This window comes from Balaenoptera borealis, assembly GCF_965194805.1.
Source record: "Balaenoptera borealis genome assembly, chromosome: 2".
Lineage (NCBI taxonomy): Eukaryota > Metazoa > Chordata > Mammalia > Artiodactyla > Balaenopteridae > Balaenoptera > Balaenoptera borealis.
Window position 1 is genome coordinate 123,996,588 of NC_138867.1, and position 19,204 is coordinate 124,015,791.

The 19,204-nt window shown below is 42.5% G+C and overlaps 1 protein-coding gene across 6 annotated transcripts in view; it reads right to left on the reverse strand.

Moving 5' to 3' along the window:
• Positions 1–1,581: 1,581 nt before the first annotated feature.
• Positions 1,582–19,204, reverse strand: part of PRELID2 (PRELI domain containing 2) — a 79,498-nt gene continuing 61,875 nt past the window's right edge. For all 6 annotated transcript variants that reach the window (XM_082382789.1, XM_082382790.1, XM_082382791.1 and 3 more), the window contains 2 exons: positions 12,037–12,106; positions 1,582–7,642 (listed from right to left, as the gene is read on the reverse strand). In XM_082382789.1, the coding sequence (XP_082238915.1) occupies positions 12,047–12,106 (60 nt within the window). In that variant the 3' untranslated portion in view covers positions 1,582–7,642; positions 12,037–12,046. The remainder of the gene's footprint in view (positions 7,643–12,036; positions 12,107–19,204) is intronic.

The following is a 19,204-nucleotide window of genomic DNA, read 5'->3' on the forward strand; positions in this document are numbered from 1 at the left end:
ACATAGACGGCCGTACATTCCCACTACAAATACCCTGCTTTGATTATGGCAGGTGATAACCCAGGAAGAGGTTTCAGAGGCAGATCGAGGGAAATAAATGCCTGGCTAGCACTTTGCTATTCCCCGGTTCTTCTCTGCAAAATCTCTGCCTTTAATAAGGCCCAAAAACATTGTTAGCATTTATTTTTCCAGGAGGAAATGGACTCATAGCACTTGACAGAACGATTAACACCTAAGGAAACAAGTTATAATGCTAGCTCTAACTTCACACAGACAAAAAGACTACTTCCCATACTGGAATCGTTCTAATTGTATTCTGAGGCATAGTTTAATCCAATTTAAAACTGTAATTAAAAATCGTAGCAATCTAGTGCCTCAGATGTGACTCCAAGTTTTCCAAAGGCTTTAAATCCAATCATCAAGATACCAGAAGAACTGTACTGAACTTCTTTCTGCTGTACCTATGGATATGTTCAGAAATATTTTTTTAAGACATGAATTAAGGCTCTAAACTTCCATGCTATATCCCCCAACTCTGAAATGTCACTTGGGAAAGAAATTGTCAGACAGTAAAGGTTTCCTGGTAGTCACCCTAATCAGTGACAGGTATGACCTTGTACATATTTCCCCCTCCTTGCCCCAAATTCTGTTCCCATTTACAATAATGTTACTCTGGGGTAATTCATTCATTAAAATATTTCTGGCTATTTTTGTAAACCTCTTGTCCTGAGGACCAGGGGAATTTTTTTTGGACTGACTGACAAGAATGACTTTGGTTTTGACTACACTAACGACTACATCCTTAAACAAACACAAATAACAGAAGAGCTTCAGGCCAGAAAATAATTTCCCCTAAACCTCTAAAGAAACCGGCAATGTGATGATTTCAAAGTTTGCACAATTTAAGGACTTCTGAATTTTAGAAGACACCTAAACTCAAAATAGGAAAACAAAAACACACAACTGAACAGTTAGCATTTTCCTTTGTCATCGGATCTAAATGTTCATCCTGGCACCGACACAAAGAAGTAATGATTGCACCAGCAGCCTAGCAGATGGCAGGCACAAAATGGCTCTAACCTTCTCTGAGAATGCTGGAGAAGCGCTCCGTGAAGTTTAATTTAGCAGGATGGGGGCTGCATTTTCTCTCCGTTGCCTCCTGCACAGCATGGCTGTCCGCAGCTCAGAGCGCTACATCTTAAGGTGTGGAAGGACAGTTACTCAGTTTAACCCTTTCAGACAAGTAAGGGTCTTGAGTTACTATGGAATCCTTTTTCTGCATGGGATTCTGTTCCACCAAATACAACCCAAACTTTTGATCATAACAAAGCAGGCTGAGCATGGTGAAATATTTTTAGGCTCTCTTTTCTTCTATTAGCATTTCAGAGACACTGGAGCACCTTTCTCTTAAACAGTGAATTATATTTTTCTTAAGGACTAGAGGCAAAACATTAGAAAAAAAGAGTTCTCGTACTGCAAACTCCTTCTGCCAGCTAGCTTAAGGATAACCCCTTTTGGGAGAACAGACATTACTTCTTTTTTTTTTTTTTTTTTTTTTTTAACTAATAGCTACTTTATTTATTTATTTTTGGCTGTGTTGGGTCTTCGTTTCTGTGCGAGGGCTTTCTCTAGTTGCGGCAAGCGGGGGCCACTCTTCATCGCGGTGCGCGGGCCTCTCACTATCGCGGCCCCTCCCGTTGCGGGGCACAGGCTCCAGACGCGCAGGCTCAGTAATTGTGGCTCACGGGCCCAGTTGCTCCGCGGCATGTGGGATCCTCCCAGACCAGGGCTCGAACCCGTGTCCCCTGCATTAGCAGGCAGATTCTCAACCACTGCGCCACCAGGGAAGCCCCCCAGGGAAGCCCCCCAGACATTACTTCTGAAGTTGACAGAATTGCTGCCCATGGCATCAGGATCACCTGGGGAGCTTGATGCATTCCTGATGCAGGGTCTGCAGCCTAGAATCTCGGGGGGTGGGATCCAAGCATCAATATTTCTGAAGCTCCTCAGGGGGTTCCAATTGGCAGTCGAGGAATGTAAGAAATACTGCGTGTTAAAAACTAAATACTGCATTTTAAATTTCCGTCAATTGTTTCTGTAAGTTAATTTTTATTCTGAGCCCTCACCACACTGGGTTTGTTATTCTTAGGACTTTACCCCTCTATCCGCCTCAGTCTCTCCAAGCCTCATGGTAAGGTTCCGGCGTTTGCAGGATTAGCTAGACCTAGTTAGCATGACCACCCAGACATCAGGGAAACAAGACGCTGATACTGCAGCCCTGAATTCAGGGACGTCCTCAGATCAGGCTGTAATAGAACAGTTTGAAAGTAAAAGACTTTTATGCCAGAAAATCCTGCACCCTGCAATCATTGTGTACTGTGCAGCCCCTACGTGGCTCAGACGAGAAGGTGGTCTCATGCAGGGCAGCTCCACCTTTCCGTATATAAGGCTGAGGCTGGAGAGAACCTGTTATCTTCCAAAAAGGTATGAGGTGCCCCCCACTAATTCAGACATGATCACACAACCATGCAATCTGCTGGTGAGGCTCTGGGGCCATCAAGCTATACATTTCGTGCTAAGCTCTCCATTATGCTATGCCTCCTGTGCTATTTTCTGCACCCTTTAAGCAATCATGGTGTGATTTACCCAAGAGCTAAATGTGTCTGGTCTTACCATCAATTGGTGCCCATTATTGCCCTCTGTCAGTACAATGAAGGTGCAAGCCTCTTGGAAACCCGCTGGATCAAGTCAAAAGAGAAGACAAATCCTGCCTTTCTCTTGCATGCAGTAGGTGCTCAGTAAGTGCTGGATGAACCAAGGACTCTACCCCTAAAGGTCCTCAGGCTCTAACAAAAGAAAGGCATCAATAGGGCTTGGACAAGGCACTTTGGAAACCAGGCACAGAAATCCACTCGCATACATTCAAGTAAAAGGCAGACAAATAAAAGGATAAAGGCAAATCTCATGGAAACAAAGTACAGAAGGTATAGCTGAGCCTCACAAGCAGGTCAACAAGCAGTTGCTCTCTCTCCCTCCCCCTTTGGGACCCCATGACTTCATGCCACTGTTTGTGCTTCATTTCTTCTTGCTCTGCATATCCTGGTCCTTTGCTCCATTAGCACATGGCCCATTCTGTCACCCAGTAAGAGCAGCTTCTGCTTATTTCTGGGAGAAACGTTAATGGCTCAACTTGGGGGAAGCGGGGAGCTAACATCATCTGGCTGGTATAACACTCTTATCTGGGGCTGCTGAAAGGACTAAAATCACTACTACAAATGATAAACACAAGCTCTGCCAGGTGATACGATACCCTCAAGAAATTAAAATTCACACATAAATATTAGTTGTGACACCTTTATTTCAGAATGACGGCAGGATTGAATTTCACAGGTATGCAACTAATTTATAGCTCTAAATCACAATAACACTGAATCAAAAACACTTTATCCTGCACAGAAACTTGGCACAGAAATGTTCACTTGTAATCTACTTACGTTTCACATTATAGAACTGGACATATAAAAACACTAACACAGCTGGGGAGACAACAGCTTACAGATCTAAGTAAATCATTTGTAGCAATATCTCAGTTATCTTGAGGTCACAGATCTGACAACTGCAGTCGAGGATGAGGAAGTAAGTTAGAGGAAGTAGCAGAGCCACTAAAATAATGTCACCAAGTCAATGCAGCAACGTTCATCCATTTCACTGCTAAAAAAAGCCTCCCAAAGACTCACTCAGCTCCTGTTTACTGTTACTTGACACAGTATGCAATTACAGCAATTCCCAACTCCATATAGTAAAGGAGAGCAAAGTTCCTAGAGACAGGCAGAGTTAAGGAGGAGAGAAACGACAGGGAACAGTGACAGAAAAGAAGAAACTATGAAAACCATGGCAAAACTCAAAGAGCAGAGCCATTCAGTGGAGGGGCTTTAACAAACCTAAATAGGACCTGAAAGAATTCAAAACATAAATGATGACTCTGAAATGATTTCATTATCTTCAGTAGATTCTGTTTGCAAAAGCAGGGAAATGTATACTAAATTAGGAGGAGGCTCAAGAGGGAGGCGATATGGGGATATATGTATACATATAACTGATTCACTTTGTTGTACAGCAGAAACTAACACAACATTGTAAAGCATTTATATTCCAATGAAGATGTGAAAAAAAAAGAGTTCTGTGTAAATGGCAGAAATAGAGCAAAAAAGATGTGAGACTTAAAAGAATAACCTTGAGTCAGCTATACCATGCACCCACGATGTCTGATAAATGGGATATTACTACACAGGTACTGCTTATAAAATACACAAAGCAATTTATATCAAAAGAATATAGCACCTTTTTTTATCCCCACGATTGAAACCATAAAAGCCCGTTCATGGTAAAAGCACCTCAATCACGTAGGGATAGCCTCAGTCAGCTTCTCTGTGCATGAGAACTTTATATTGTGTCCTGAGTGATCAGCTGTATTGATCCGTGGGCCCAACTGACTATAGACCCTTCTTAAGTGATAGAAGACACAGAGGGCACCAACACCTCCCCTAAATCACTGTTTCTCAAAATCTGGTCTGCGAAACAGCACAACCAAGACTCCTGGTGAACTCGTTTTAAAATGCAGATCCCCGAGTCCCAAATGAAATTCCATGAATCAGAATCTCTGGGGGAGGCCCTGGGAACCTGCAGTTGAGCCCACCTACCCAAGGATTTCTGGTACAAGTAGAAGCCTGGGAATCACTGTAATACATCCGCACCTTCGTGTGTAGATTCAGCAACCCAGTCAGGAGGAGACTGGCCAGGTCTGTGAATTAACCCTTCCCACCCTTGTTCCTAATGTACCCAAGTTAAGGCTATACTCCCGGTTTTGACATTTTATAGATAATCAAATTACATGTGGACTTCTAAATGTTTTATCACAGGAAGAAGATTCTGACACACAATAAAAAAGTTTAACAAGCCCTAACTAATTTTAAAAGGAGCATACGATTTCTAAGCCATATATGTGAAACCTGAAGTAATGGATGCCCGCAGGGGAAAAAAAAAAACAAAACTGAGGATAAGTGTCTGATGCAAGTTCAGAGGATTGCCTGGGAATGGGGAGGAAAACACATGTAAAAGCAGTCTTGGAGGAGAGGCAGAAAGCAGCTTACAACCAGAATAGGGAAACGCAAATCTCTTAAAAGTTGGCTGAGATGTTTAAGCTGGTCCTTAACACTCTTGAAGCAAAGGCTGGAAACTACTGGCAAACATGTTTTGTTTGGCCGGCACAATGTTTTAAACAATCCTGAATTCGTTGCCAACACATAAAAATTGGGTGATTTCTTTCTTTTTTTTTTTAATACTATCTTTTCCTGGAAAATTGGAAATCGGAAGAACTAGAAAAACCAGACACTTGGCAACACCGTGCTGGAGCCGGGCAGCAGCTGCCCACCTTTCACCACAGCCACGTACTCCTGGGGTCTCCCCAGTGGCCGCCAGCCTGCTGCATGCATCAGATCACCTGCCAGACCCCTGCAGGCGTTTGCATTGGCCATGCCAGCTTCAAGGAATTAAGGCAAAAAATCAGCCTCTCTCTGCTTCACTCTAACAATAATTCTTACTACAAAGATACTTTCCTACCTCGGAGGTGTGAAGAAAGGAATCAGATAATATCTGCAAATCACCCAGAATTGTAGTGTTCACTGGCCATTGGAATCACCTACAGAGCTTTAAAAAATACTGCTGACTGGGTTCCACCCCCAGAGATTCTGACTTATTGGTCGGAGATGTAACGTAGGCAGCAGGAGCGCAGAAAGCTCCCAGGTGGTTCTAATGGACAGTCAAGGTTGAGAACTCCTGCTTTCACAGAATGCAAGTTGTTGAGTATGAAGGGTTACATTTATTCTTTCTTTTTTTTTTTTTGGCTGTGCCAGGAGACTTGCGGGATCTCAGTTCCCCGACCAGAGATTGCACCCGGACCCTGGCAGTGAAAGCTCGGAGCCCTAACCCTCAGGCCACCAGGGAACTCCCAGAATTACATTTATTCTAACGTCAACCTCCAAGTACAGATTTCTCGCCTCTCACCTCTGTGATAATTCACATCACCTTTTGTCTAAATGCGCTCTTATTCCAAAAGCCTACCAACAGCCATTTACAAACTGGAAAAAGGTCAAAGTGTGTTCTGGTTTCTACCACTCATTTTCCCTCCAACACAGCTGAAGAATGAAACACTAAGGAAATGAAGGGAAATTATCCTAAGACACAAAACTCAGGCAGTACAAACAGCTCAAATGCAGTAAGAGGAGCTCACAGTGGCAGGCTTGTATTAAAATTAAAAAAAAGAAAAAGAAATTTAAAAAAAACAATTGCTTTGAAATTCATCAATTCACTAAATGGAAAATTTTTCAAATATTAAAAAAAAATAATAATTTCCCCAAGACTTTCCAGTAATGGCCCAACTTGTTTTATCTTAAGACAATGAATTCCAAATTATTGCCCCTCTTCAAGCTTTCATTTAGGTAGTGTGCATTTACATTTTGGCTTCGGATCATGGGGAATGCGAACTACCGTCACCTAATTTTCAAACAATACTACATTACCTTAGGTTAGAAAAGTATATTTCCAAAATGGTTTCATGTACTAATAATAGCTTCTATTTACTTCTGTGTACCAGATAGCATGCTAGGCACTTTATCACACGATCTCCAATTGTTCCAACAGCCTTATAAGGTTAACACTATAATCCCATTTTACAAAACTAAAAAATGAATCTAGGAAAGATCTTTAAGAAAGATTTTAAATTACATACATAATCACCGAGCTGCTGTGTGGTCCTGCTCAGATTCAAACCGGAGTCCATCTGACTCCCAAACCTGTGCTTTTCATACCAAACAACCTTGTTTAATCATCACAAGTAGAAAGATCTGTGCCCAATTATCCCCATTTGCCCAATGAAAAACAGACAGGTCACATAATCTGCTCCACATCCCAGAATGAGCTAGAAGGAGCCAAGATGATAGCCTGTCTCCCCACCCCCCAGGTTCTTTTAAGGACCAATCACAGTTCATGTGTTATATTATACAAGCTAGCTGATGGCAGTTATGTAGTACTGATGGGTAGAAATCAAATGCTCCTGATTTCTGAGAATCTTCAACATTACTGTGAATATGGCTTAACTTCAACACAGGTACGGTATATTCCTGTCTGTTCCAGGCCACCTAAGAATCAGGTATCAGGTTTAAGTCCTTTATTCGTCCCAGAATCCTCTCATGAATCCTATGAGCAATGATGTAGAGAACAAACAGGCAAAAGCAGCATTTTCCATGCCTCTGGCCCATCCTCGGCTGCCCCAACACTGCCACCAGGCAATCAGCAGGACATCCTGAAGAAGGGCAGACATCACCTTCTATGGGATTTTTCCTTTATTTGTAAAATCGTAGAGATTATGCCATAAGAATCAGCCAGAAGGTCTCAGCTCCACGAGAGCCGCTATTTGAGGTCGGCTCCCAGGGGGAGTGTATCATGTCATATCCCGGCAGAAAGGTTTCCTCTTCTGTAAGCTGCCAACACCGCATTCTTATACCTGTATTTCGAAAACTGTGTCTTTGGATGTGTTGTGTCCGAGAAAAGATTCTCGAGCAAAAGTAGACACAACACAGCTTCCCTGCAAGAGAAAGCAAACAGGCTTTATCACCTAGTAAACATGTCTCAACAATCAATACTCATTTGTCCTCTTTTCTGAAGCAACTCTTAAGAGTCACTTGAATTCTATCACTACGGATAATTCTTGAAGGAATTGCATTTCCGCCTCCTAATGATCTTCAAACAAAGCAAGTACCTCATTTTATTAATAAACTACCAACTGCCCAGAGCAGCTGGTTCAAAGCGGAGTTGAGATTAGCTAAAACTGAGGTCTTAATCATTCCGATGTGAAAGAACTCTACTGTGTTTTCAAACCTCACCGAGCCCGGTCTCCCAACTGCCAGCAGCAAGAACAAACAGGTGTCGGGGCTATTTGTTTTCTTCAAAAATGACAGGAAATCAAAAATCTATCAGATGGATGTGTCAGCAGCAACACCCCAAGCCCACTGATTAGTGAGATTTATGCACCTCCATTCTGGCTCAGGACAAAATCACTTTCTAAGCGTTTTAACTATCAAACGCCCACTTAGATATACAGGCCAGAGAGATCTAGGGAGCAACTTTAGTGTGAGGTACCCTACACAATGTGGTCACGTTCTATGTGACTTTAAATTATGCAAATTTGAAATGTGGTAGAATATAAAAATATTAAATAATGTCTCCTTAGGCACACTTGTGCAGACCCCATGGAATGTTTTTTTAAAACATTAAGAACTACAAAATTCCAAAGCTCAAAATTTGAGTACACTGTACACGGCACCTACACTATTGCCACATCCCAGTGCTATCTTATCTGCTAAACAAAATGCCTATATTCCTACCCCATTCATGCACATGCATTGGAACTTTATGACGCAGTTTTAATGATCACTATTGCTGGTATCTTAACTTCCTTGTTGTGATCATTTTAATGCTTTTTTATGCCTTAAAATAATAGCATCCAAGTGGTTATGTTGGCGCTAATGCAGTGAAAATAAACTCTTGCACTATTAACTTTGGAATAGAGGTATGATGTGATCAAATGCTACACTAAAAAAAGGCCAAACCACCACCACGAAGCCACCTGATGTTAATTTAGGCAAACTCTAATCCCAGGGAGAGACAACTTTTTCTTAAAGGACCAGATAGTAAATATTTTAGGCTTTGCAGGCTGTAAGATCTCTTTCACAGTTCTTCACTTTTCTGTTGTAGCTGGAACATAGCCAGGAACATAGCTGTGTTCTAATAAAACTTTATTTACAAAAGGAGGCCACAGGCTAGATTTGGCCCCCAGGTTACAGTTGGCTGACCTCTGCTCTACAGCTATGGAGCTAATCCTCACCCCAGCCTTTTCTTTTAATGTAGCATTTTACGGCTCATAAAAGGTAGTTCCCCCATCTACAAACATTCTCCCACTTCCAGTAGATGTAATTTTGAGAAAATAAAAAGTTCCATTAAAACAAGGGTATTTCAAACTTGCCAAACTTTGTAAAATCAGTCAAGAAAATGAGCTAAAAGTAATAAGCTGGCAACAGCACTGCAGCAACAGCAATGCCTCAAAATGTTCCATATCATGTTTTTTGTGATGCTTACATAACTGTACATATGTGTCAAAACTTACCAAATCCTACATTGAAATTAGTCGTTTTAACTGTACACAGATACTTAAATGAAGCTGATTTTGAAAAAAGCTTAAAGTCTCAGCAATAGCCCCTAATTTGCAGTAATTGTAGATCCAAGTGGTAAGAGTATACACCTCTTACTTCATATTTGCTCCCGAGAAAACTGGTCATAAATTATGACAGTTCCAACTATGTAAATCCTTCGGGAACTCCATTGCATTAAATGCATTAAATGCACCTGTCCTGCACTAAACTCGTAGTTATCCAGACCTCAACTACTTCACTTCAGAGAGGAGGAATTGGTTGCTTTTTAGAAACAATACAGGGACTTCCCTGGTGGCACAGTGGTTAAGAATCCGCCTGCCAATGCAGGGGACACAGGTTCCATACCTGGTCCGGGAAGATCCCACATGCCGCGGAGCAACTAAGCCCATGTGCCACAACTACTGAGCCTATGTGCCTCAACTATGGAAGTCCGTGCACCTAGAGCCCGTGCTCCACAACAAGAGAAGTGACAGCAATGAGAAGCCCGGCACTGCAACCAAAGTAGAGCCCACTCGCCTCAACTAGAGAAGGCCCGTGCGCAGCACCGAAGACCCAACACAGCCAAAAATAAATAAAATACAATAAATTAAAAAAAAAAAAAAAAAAAGGAAATACAAAGCCCTGAGTTCATGACTTAGCTCTCCACCACAGTAAAAGCAAAACAAAAAAACAAAAACATGAGTCATTTAAGACAGGAGATAATACTTGTTTAGTTTCCTCTTTCCCATTAGCAACACTTTAAATCACAAACACAAGTTGATAATTTCAAATACGAGTTGTTGTTGAATCTCAACTCTTTTCTTTTCAGTCATCTTTGCTCCACTGTGGAGCCTGTCAACATTCAAGCAGGGGGAAGAAAAGAAGAAAAAAAAAAAAAGAAAAAAGGGCAAACAAGCAGAAGCTGAGATGCTAAAATCAGGGAAAGGCCCCACAAAGAAAGTCATTCCTCCTCTGATTAATCTAAAGTCAATGGAATACGTGACAACAGTTTCAAAACCCCAGCTATTAGCTTTCGCGGGGCTTGCATTTCATCTATCTCAAACTCAGAGATGAGAACTTATTTAAAGCAATCGTTCTCAAAGTGTGGTCCATGGATCAGCCTCACCAATGTCACCTGGGAACTGGCTAGAAGCACAAATTCTCAGGCTCCCCTCCCTGCAGACCTAATGAATCAGAAATTCTGAGAGTGGGACTCACCAAGCTGTGTTTACCAAATTCTCCAGATGATTCTGATACTCACTAAAGTTTCCAAATCACTAATTTAAAGTCTGAAAACCAATGTACACTTGTAAGTGGAGTTTCCTCGTCCTCTCTTTTAACTTGGAGCTGACTTTAGATCCCACCTTGCAGGATAAGATGGGCTCTGTGCTCAAGTGCACAAGTACTAGTGGTGCTTGGTGAGCCTCACAGGAGGCCAGTCTGGAAAAACAGGGGGATATGGCCAAGTTCTTCTCCACAGCTTTTCCACGTACAGAGATGTGGGAGCACGCCACATTTAGATTCCATGCCAACATTTTTTGAGCACCTGCCATGTTCCGGGCTTGTGCTAAATGAAATTATCTTGCTTAGCCATTCCAATAATAAATAAATGTATTAGTATGTGTTATGTATACAGAGGCTTGATATTAATCAGAATGGAGTCAAACCTGCAAACAAGCAGAAACCTTTATAATTCTCCAATTCTCGTTCACAGGCCTGGCCAGCATGCTTTGAATGCTGAGGTTCTCGTACACAAATATTCCTTTTGCTTCCTCTTTGGTTAACTGTTCTCAAACTTTATTGTATATCAAAATTAGAGACCAAGTTGCTTATACAAAACCATGTATACTCTAGTTTTAAGCCAACATAAGGAAATTTGAGGTAATTTTGAACTACCCATAACAATGTGTGCTCTACTCAAAGGTTTTACCTTCTCTCAGACGTTAAAAATCAAAGTCCAATAAATCTTGTACGATGCAAATCCACTATACAAATTTATTTTAGGCTTTGAGTCTCTCAGATAATTTTGTTCTGCCCTTTCCACCATGAAGACCATTGTCCTTGAGGCAGACAATGAAAACTTAAGGAATAAAAAAAGGAAGTAATTCCAAAATCCCCCTGCTTATCTGTTAACCCTACATCAATTGCCCTAAAAGTGGCATGTGCTCCAGCACAAGTGCTATATTCTTCATCCTGTGCCCAAGGCAGACATTGCTAATCAATCATAGCACTCTTACCCAGAGCCGGAGAGTTATTCTCAAGGCCTTGGAATCCTTCTCAATGGCATTTCAGGCAGCACCCCCGCCCCCAAATCGGGAGGAGTATACATGACTGGTAAAATGTCTGTATTTCACTGGCCAATCAACATGCCCCTTTCTTGTTTTCTTTTAAACAGTTGAAGCAGTTTAAAGCTGCTCCAAATACAATTTTAAACCCCTCCTTTCACTGTTCTCAGGACAATAAAATTAAGCTTCAGTTAATTCTGAACTGCAGTCTCTACAAACCTATGCCACCTTGAGGGTGCTAATCATGGTGGATTGTGTTAAACAGTTTAAACAATTTGAGTGCAGTTGTAACCCAGAACGTAGTACAAAACTGCTTTGAAAATCAAAGAACCAAGTAAATAAAGGTACAGAACAGATAACAAAAAACCTGTGAGGCAGTATCCCATGCATATAACTGGGAAACGTACAGCATGAATAGCCCAGGGAGGCTGATACATAATACTCAGGCTTATAAGCATGAAGACATGGTTGGAGTAAATAATTCTGATTTTGCTTTGGGTACTCACTGATGACTCTTTATTCAGCTAAGGGGGCACCACACTGTTCCTTTAACAGCATCTCCATTATTCTAATTCCCTATGGAGAGAAGAAAGAAAAATCAAAATGCCACATTTCACGGACAAGCACTTTTACATTTATCACAACCTTTCCCTTCAAGGAATCCAAGCCATGGCCATATACTCTTTTCAGAAAAGGCTCGTCGTCATACTTTACATTTTTATAATATTCTACTCAGCAATTTCACATACATTATCTTCACATGTGCTCAGAACTACTCAGGGAAGCAGGCAGAGCAGAACTGTGAATCTTCCATTTTAAATATAAGAAAGCCATCCAAGTGATATTAAGAACTTCCTGAAAGTGGCCCAGTTACTAAGCGGCACTGCTAGAGCTGGAATAATCATGGTAATAGTTAATACTACAATAGTGACATTAAAAATCACAGATCACCATAACAAGTATAATGATAACGAAAAGGATTGAAATTACTAAAATGTGACACAGAGACACAAAGGGAGCAGACGATGCTGGAAAAATAATGCCAAAAGACTTGCTTGATGCAGGGTAGCCGCAAACCTTGAGCTTGTAAAAAGTGCAATATCTGCGAAGTGTGATAAAGCAAAGCATGATAAAACGAGGTATGCCTGTGTTCACTGAACACTTACAAACGTGCTAGAATCACTGCTAAGGTCTGTGTGTGCATTATCTGAGGTAGTGGGTGCAGGGTGCACCACGGAGATCCCCCCAGGACTCCGGCACTCCTTCCCCTTCTGCCAGCACCATAGGCTGGCACGCAGCCAAAGGGAAATGCATTCCCTGAGGTCATGCCCCTCTGCAGGGGTGGCCCACATCTCATGGCTGGTGGGTATACCGCAGAAAGGCCCAGCCCCCGCCCACAATTCAGGACAACTCTGAACGGCATCCCATCGCCACAGCTCCCCACGGGATCAGCTGGGACCTACATCACAACTGCATCGCACTTCAACGTCACCTTCTGCCTAATCCTGCTTGCCTCGCTCCCTTGCAAGAGTTGTTTCCGAGAGCCCTCTCCAGTGACCCTCCGCATAAAAATGTCCATCTGAGTCTGTGTCCGAGAGCCGACTAGGACACCTTGTTTAATACACACAAAATCTATGAACAAGTACTATTCTTACCCCCATTTTACTGATGAGAAAAACAGAAATTCAAAGAGTTAAGTAATTTTCCCAACGTTATACAGCTATTAAGTAATAAAGCCAGGAAAAGAACAGACACTGAATTCTGGTTTCAGGGGCACCCCTTAACCTTGCAAGGCTCACTCCATGACTGTACGCATCAAGCTGACTGCCCACCCACCCCGGCCGGTCAAATTCTACCCCGGAAGAAAGAGGAAAGCAGATACTCCCTCTTTCCTCCTTCAAGGACAAGTTCTGTACCGGAGGCTGAACCTTCAGACGGAAAGGCAGGATTGTGATGTAATTATGAACTGGGGTGTTAAGGAACTCGAAGCTGGGTTGTGGGGAATGGGGCACGATGCTCTCAGGGACAGGAGTGTGGATGAGAGGGAGTAATAATGATCAACGCTAACTTAAACTGCAGGTCCCCAGGCCCCACACAGGAAGGCTTTGATTTCATAGGACTTAAGCAGGCCCCAGAGAGCTGTACCTTTAACAAGTACCAGCTGCTCCCCATGGTCAGGCAGGGCTGGGAGACACTGAGTGGGCCTACAACAGAAAGGCAGGGACTTCTTACCTGGGGTTTGTTCTGAGCCACGGGAGGGGGATGCACCTCTAGAGAAGACAATAAAATATACTGAGTACTAAAGTACACTGAACAAAGTCTAACGTTTCCTTGAGGTTTCCGAAGGTCCTTCAGATTCTAGCTGGCTATCACCACAAATACTGCCACTAGCTTGAGAGGAGGAAGTATTTTTTTTTAATTATTTATTTATTTATGGCTGTGTTGGGTCTTCGTTTCTGTGCGAGGGCTTTCTCTAGTTGCGGCAAGTGGGGGCCACTCTTCATCGTGGTGCGCGGGCCTCTCACTATCGCGGCCTCTCTTGTTGCGGAGCATAGGCTCCAGACGCGCAGGCTCAGTAATTGTGGCTCACGGGCCTAGTTGCTCCGCAGCACGTGGGATCTTCCCAGACCAGGGCTCGAACCCGTGTCCCCTGCATTGGCAGGCAGATTCTCAACCACTGCGCCACCAGGGAAGCCCGAGAGGAGGAAGTATTAATTAAAGGATCTTGACAATGCCAAGGAGCATGGACTGTGGGGTGAGCCAAAACAGGAGACTGTAGGACCAGGAGCCCTGTTGTCAGAGTCAAGAGACCTGGGTTCTGGTCACAGCCCTGCCAACTATTCTGCCGGGTACCTTAGGCTCATCACTTTTACAAAGTTGTAACTTAGACCAGAGAGCTAAGGGGGCTGGGAGGTTGACTGGATAGTACAGGCGCACGCCAGAATTACTAGGGGAACCCACAAAAGCAAATACAGATTCCCAAGCCCTACCCAGACCCATTCAATCAGAACTTCGAGGGCTGGGGTATGGAATCTGCAAATATTCCTCATGTGGTTCTGAAGCACAACTAGTTCATATACTAGAATTTGTAAAAAGCAGCTTGATACCACCTCTGCAAGCCTGGGAATTGAGGGAATAATTGTCCTTAATCATTTGTGAAGATACAGTATATACTCTTGTACTCTTAGAGCTACTCACCTTTTAAGAATTAGGGGGAAAAGGAGGGGTTGGGGGATGAAACAACCAGTGGAATGAAATTTAACTTAATTCTTAACCTTAAGATCTGAATTGTGCTCACTTCTGCTCTCTCTCACTCAACAACAGAACAGTTAACAAATATTTATTGCATACCTGCTATGTGCACTGAAGATTAAGTGGTGAACAAACCTAAGTCCCTGCGTTCATGGAACTTACAGACTAACAGATTTCATTCCCCTTGTCTCAACTTTTTTTGTCTGTTTCAACAAACCCCTGAGCAATAATTAAACGCCTTCCTTCTATTTTCAGGAAGAATAAAAATAGCCATGTTAATTCGGTTGCAAGCTTCTTTTTGCAGTGGGCCGTAATTCTAGTCGGTATGTCTTTAAAACCAGAAAAGCAGACTCCTTCCTTAGGAAGTGAGCACAGGTGAGCTCTCCCCAACTGTCTAAATTAAGAACGCCACCGTTTACTGAGCTGAGAGCTAACTGACGTAAGTGAAGACGCTGGGGTTTGCCTTGGGAATTGAAAGACATTATTTATTGAATCAATTATGCTCACACTGTGACAGTTGATTTTCTTTCCCTTTTTTCCCCCTCTCTCATACCACTTTAGTCTTTTTAAGTAGAACAGTTAGAAATAGAAGGTGGAGAACAGGGGCAAACAGAGAGAGACCTATAAATGAATTGAAAACAAAAAACAAAAAACAAAAAACCTACCAGGGAGGCCAAGCCATTATTTAGTCCGTCTCTTTGGTAAGGAAGGACCAAATCAAAACCCAGTCGATAGAGTCCTTTCGAATAGTTTCAATGCTTAAAATTCAACCCCCAAGAGATCAGGCTTAAAGGGGCTAAATTCACACCACTTATCACACAGTGATGGCTGAAATGCAGAACAAACATTACGTGGATCCACCTTTATAGATAGAGCTTAACTTAAAAGATTTTTGGACTGACAAACCATAAACCAGCTTGATTTTATTATGTCCTTCCCCTCTGAGAATTTTTTCTCCCTGTTACCAGGCCATCTTTCTCTATTTGCCAATGTACAGACAAGGGAGCCCTCCCAGGCTAATACCAGGGCTGTGCTGGCCAGACACGTTCCCACAGAGGAGTCCCAGAGTCACGTCTTTCAGATTCAAAACACTTCACCAATTCCCCACTCTAGAAGTGTCTGAAAAATAGCTGATTATTACAGAAAACGAAAAGCTTGCCTGAAGAGAAGGCAGAATAAGTTGGAACTAAAGGTGGCTAGGTCGAGATGCTATCTTTATTTTGTTATCAAACTGATGCTTCCTTAAGAAGCTCTGATTTACCTATGAGTCCCCGAAGAGGTCTGCATGAAGGGAGGACCTGCAGAAGCTGCTAGAAGGTGAATGGTTTGAATAAGACCCAAGCCTGGTTACGAGTGTGACATACAGAGTGAGGGGAAGGTCCAAGCAGAGGACAAGAGAGTAATATTAGACGTTATAAAAATTACAAAGTTCTTGGGGAGTTCCCTGGCCATCCAGTGGTTAGGACTCTGTGCTTCCACTGCCAGGGGCCTGGGTTCGATCCCTGGTTGGGGAACTAAGATCCCACAAGCTGTGCAGCACAGCCAAAAAAAAAAAAAAAAAATTACAAAGTTCTAAAGCAGTTCTCAAAAGACACATATATAGGGAGATCTTAACAAAAGAGAGTTGCTCAGTTAGTTATCACAATGATAAAAGATTGGCCATAATTAGATGAAGAACAACTGTCTGTGTACTGAGTGTTTACCAGAAGCTAGGTACTGTGATGACCAGATTAAGCATTGGAAGACCTCTCCTCCCACCACTGAAAACAAGCTTTCTTTTGGATCACGGCTTTGGAATAAGTACCGGAAACAGTATCCGTGCCCGTTGTGTGTACAAGACTGCACTGCTGCTGTGAGGAATGAGATGCATATAAGACATGATGCTTCTACTCAAGAGGGCATCATCGGTCTCTTGGGAGGAATCAGAGGAATGCAAAATAACTGAAAAACAACATAGCCTCTGAGAAACATTACCACACTTAAAAAAAAAAAAAAAAAGGTCAATGGAAGAAGGGAAGCAGAGACTGATCTTGCGTGAAGGCAGGACCTGCAGAAGCTGCTAGAAGGTGAATGGTTTGAATGAGACCCAAGCCTGGTTATGAGTGTGACACACAGAGTGAGGGGAAGGTCCAAGCAGAGGGATTAACAAAAGGCATGGGGGTGGGAACATCAGTCCATGTGCAGTTAAGCGTTTGCCTTCCTGAAGGGTGAGAAAGTAGAATGGATGAGACTATTACACCTTCCAATGTCTCCACTCCCCCACAAGCTCCCCACCTGCTCACACATACTCTCCCTCCCACCTTAGTTCTGCTCTTTCCCGGAAGAGACAACAGCACATAAAACATCTCACAAATAGCCCTGTAATTATGCAACAACACTCTTAAAAGGTTTTAGGGTTGAGTCCAAGCTAGCTGTGAAACCTTGGGCATATTACTTAAATTCTCTAACCTTCAACTACCTCATCTTTGAATGGAGAATATAGTAACATGGGTTTGTGCTAAGAATTTGTCAAAATAATGTCTGATCTGGTTACCACAGTACCTAGCCTCTGGTAAACACTCAGTACATGGTTGTTCATCTAAATCTCTTTCATGATCATCTAATCCCACTAGAATTCAAATCCCGTAAGGCTAGGGCCCTTGTCTGTCTTGTTCAAGATGTAACCCCTAGGAGAACAATGCCCAGTACACAGAAGGCATGCAGTAAACGTCTACTGAATGAACGAATGAATCTATCAATCAACCCATCAATCATCAGCCTACAAGTCTACCACACTAGATGGTAAGGTGCTCAGAAACGGTGAACAAAAGTTACTTACGTTTGAATCCTTACTGTCTAGTGCAGAATCTGGCACAAAATACATGCTCGATGTTGATGAATCATAAGACAGACCAACTGATACTTTTGAATGCCAGGCTGATGAGTGTGAATTTTGGAATTATAGTGCGATCTGCCCAGTAGTTGGCATCCTAGAAAGTGTGGTGAAAGGTCAGGATAACAGGGGCTGCCATAGGAAATGAAATAAAACCAAACAAGGAAAGAATAAAGAATGAAAGATAAAAGGAAGGGAATGCTGTGGAAAGAACTGACAGCAGAGCAGGGATTTAAAATCGGTCCTGAAGAATCCGTGGGCTTCCCTGGTGGTGCAGTGGTTGAGAATCCGCCTGCCAATGCAGGGGACACGGGTTCGAGCCCTGGTCTGGGAAGATCCCACATGCCGCGGAGCAACTGGGCCCGTGAGCCACAACTACTGAGCCTGCGCGTCTGGAGCCTGTGCTCCGCAACAAGAGAGGCCGCGATAGTGAGGGGCCCGCGCACCGCGATGAAGAGTGGCCCCCGCTTGCCGCAACTAGAGAAAGCCCTCGCACAGAAACGAAGACCCAACACAGCCAAAAATAAACAAATAAATTAATTAATTTAAAAAAAAAATAAAAGAATCCTGATTAGCCGAGAGGAGTTAGAAAGTGACATAACTCAGATGCTGAAGTGTGCGTTATAAAACCACTCACCTTTTGATAAAAAGGTACGCATCGAATTTACTTTAAAAATCTCACTTCCCTTTCGATTCTAAACTTTTTTTTATTAAGTTGGTTTACATAAAACTTTCTCGGAATCTTTTCATTTACTTTATGTAGAATCATAACAGTATGAATAAAAGGTAGAAAAAAGAAAATGTCGCTTCCCTGCTTCAACCCTTCAACAGTGTTCCACTGCTCTTAAAACGTAAGGCTCTGTCTGATCTGCCTCTAGCCCACTTCAACCGCAGGGAGGGAGGCAGGGAGGAATCCGCATTCAGTTTTCTCATCAAAAGGTAAGAGAAACACTGCTCAATGCTTCTCCAGGAAAAGATTCTTTGCCACAGTAAAGTATCTTTTAATCTGATGCTGTCCAATTCTTTTATATTTAGGATTTCTCGGCTATAAAACTAGGATAACACCAAACAACAGGAGTTCAAATGTACTGGCACATACTGTGTGCCAGGAATTGTGCTGAGTACTTCATCTGCACTGGTTTATTTTACCCTCCTATCTGCCTTAGAGAGTATTTTCTTCTTTTGGATGAGACCCAAGGCTCAGAGGAATTAAGCATCTGGACCAAAATCACATAATAACCAAGAGGTAGAGCCTTGATTTGACCCAAGGCAATCTGGATTAAGAGTCCAGGATCCAGGATCTTACAACACTGGGGGCTGTAGGGTTTTAATGAGATTGCATGTGTGAAGACACCTAGTATGATGCTGGGTACACAGCAAGGGCTTTCCTTCGCTTCCCTATTGTCTATGTTCAAAAAGCCTGATACATAAAGCAGGTACTTCAGCCCTACACCCAAACTAAATGGCATGATTCTTAATATACAAATCAATATTTAATCACATCTACAAATTATTTTAAATATAATGTTTTTCAAGTAGGAATATCCTAA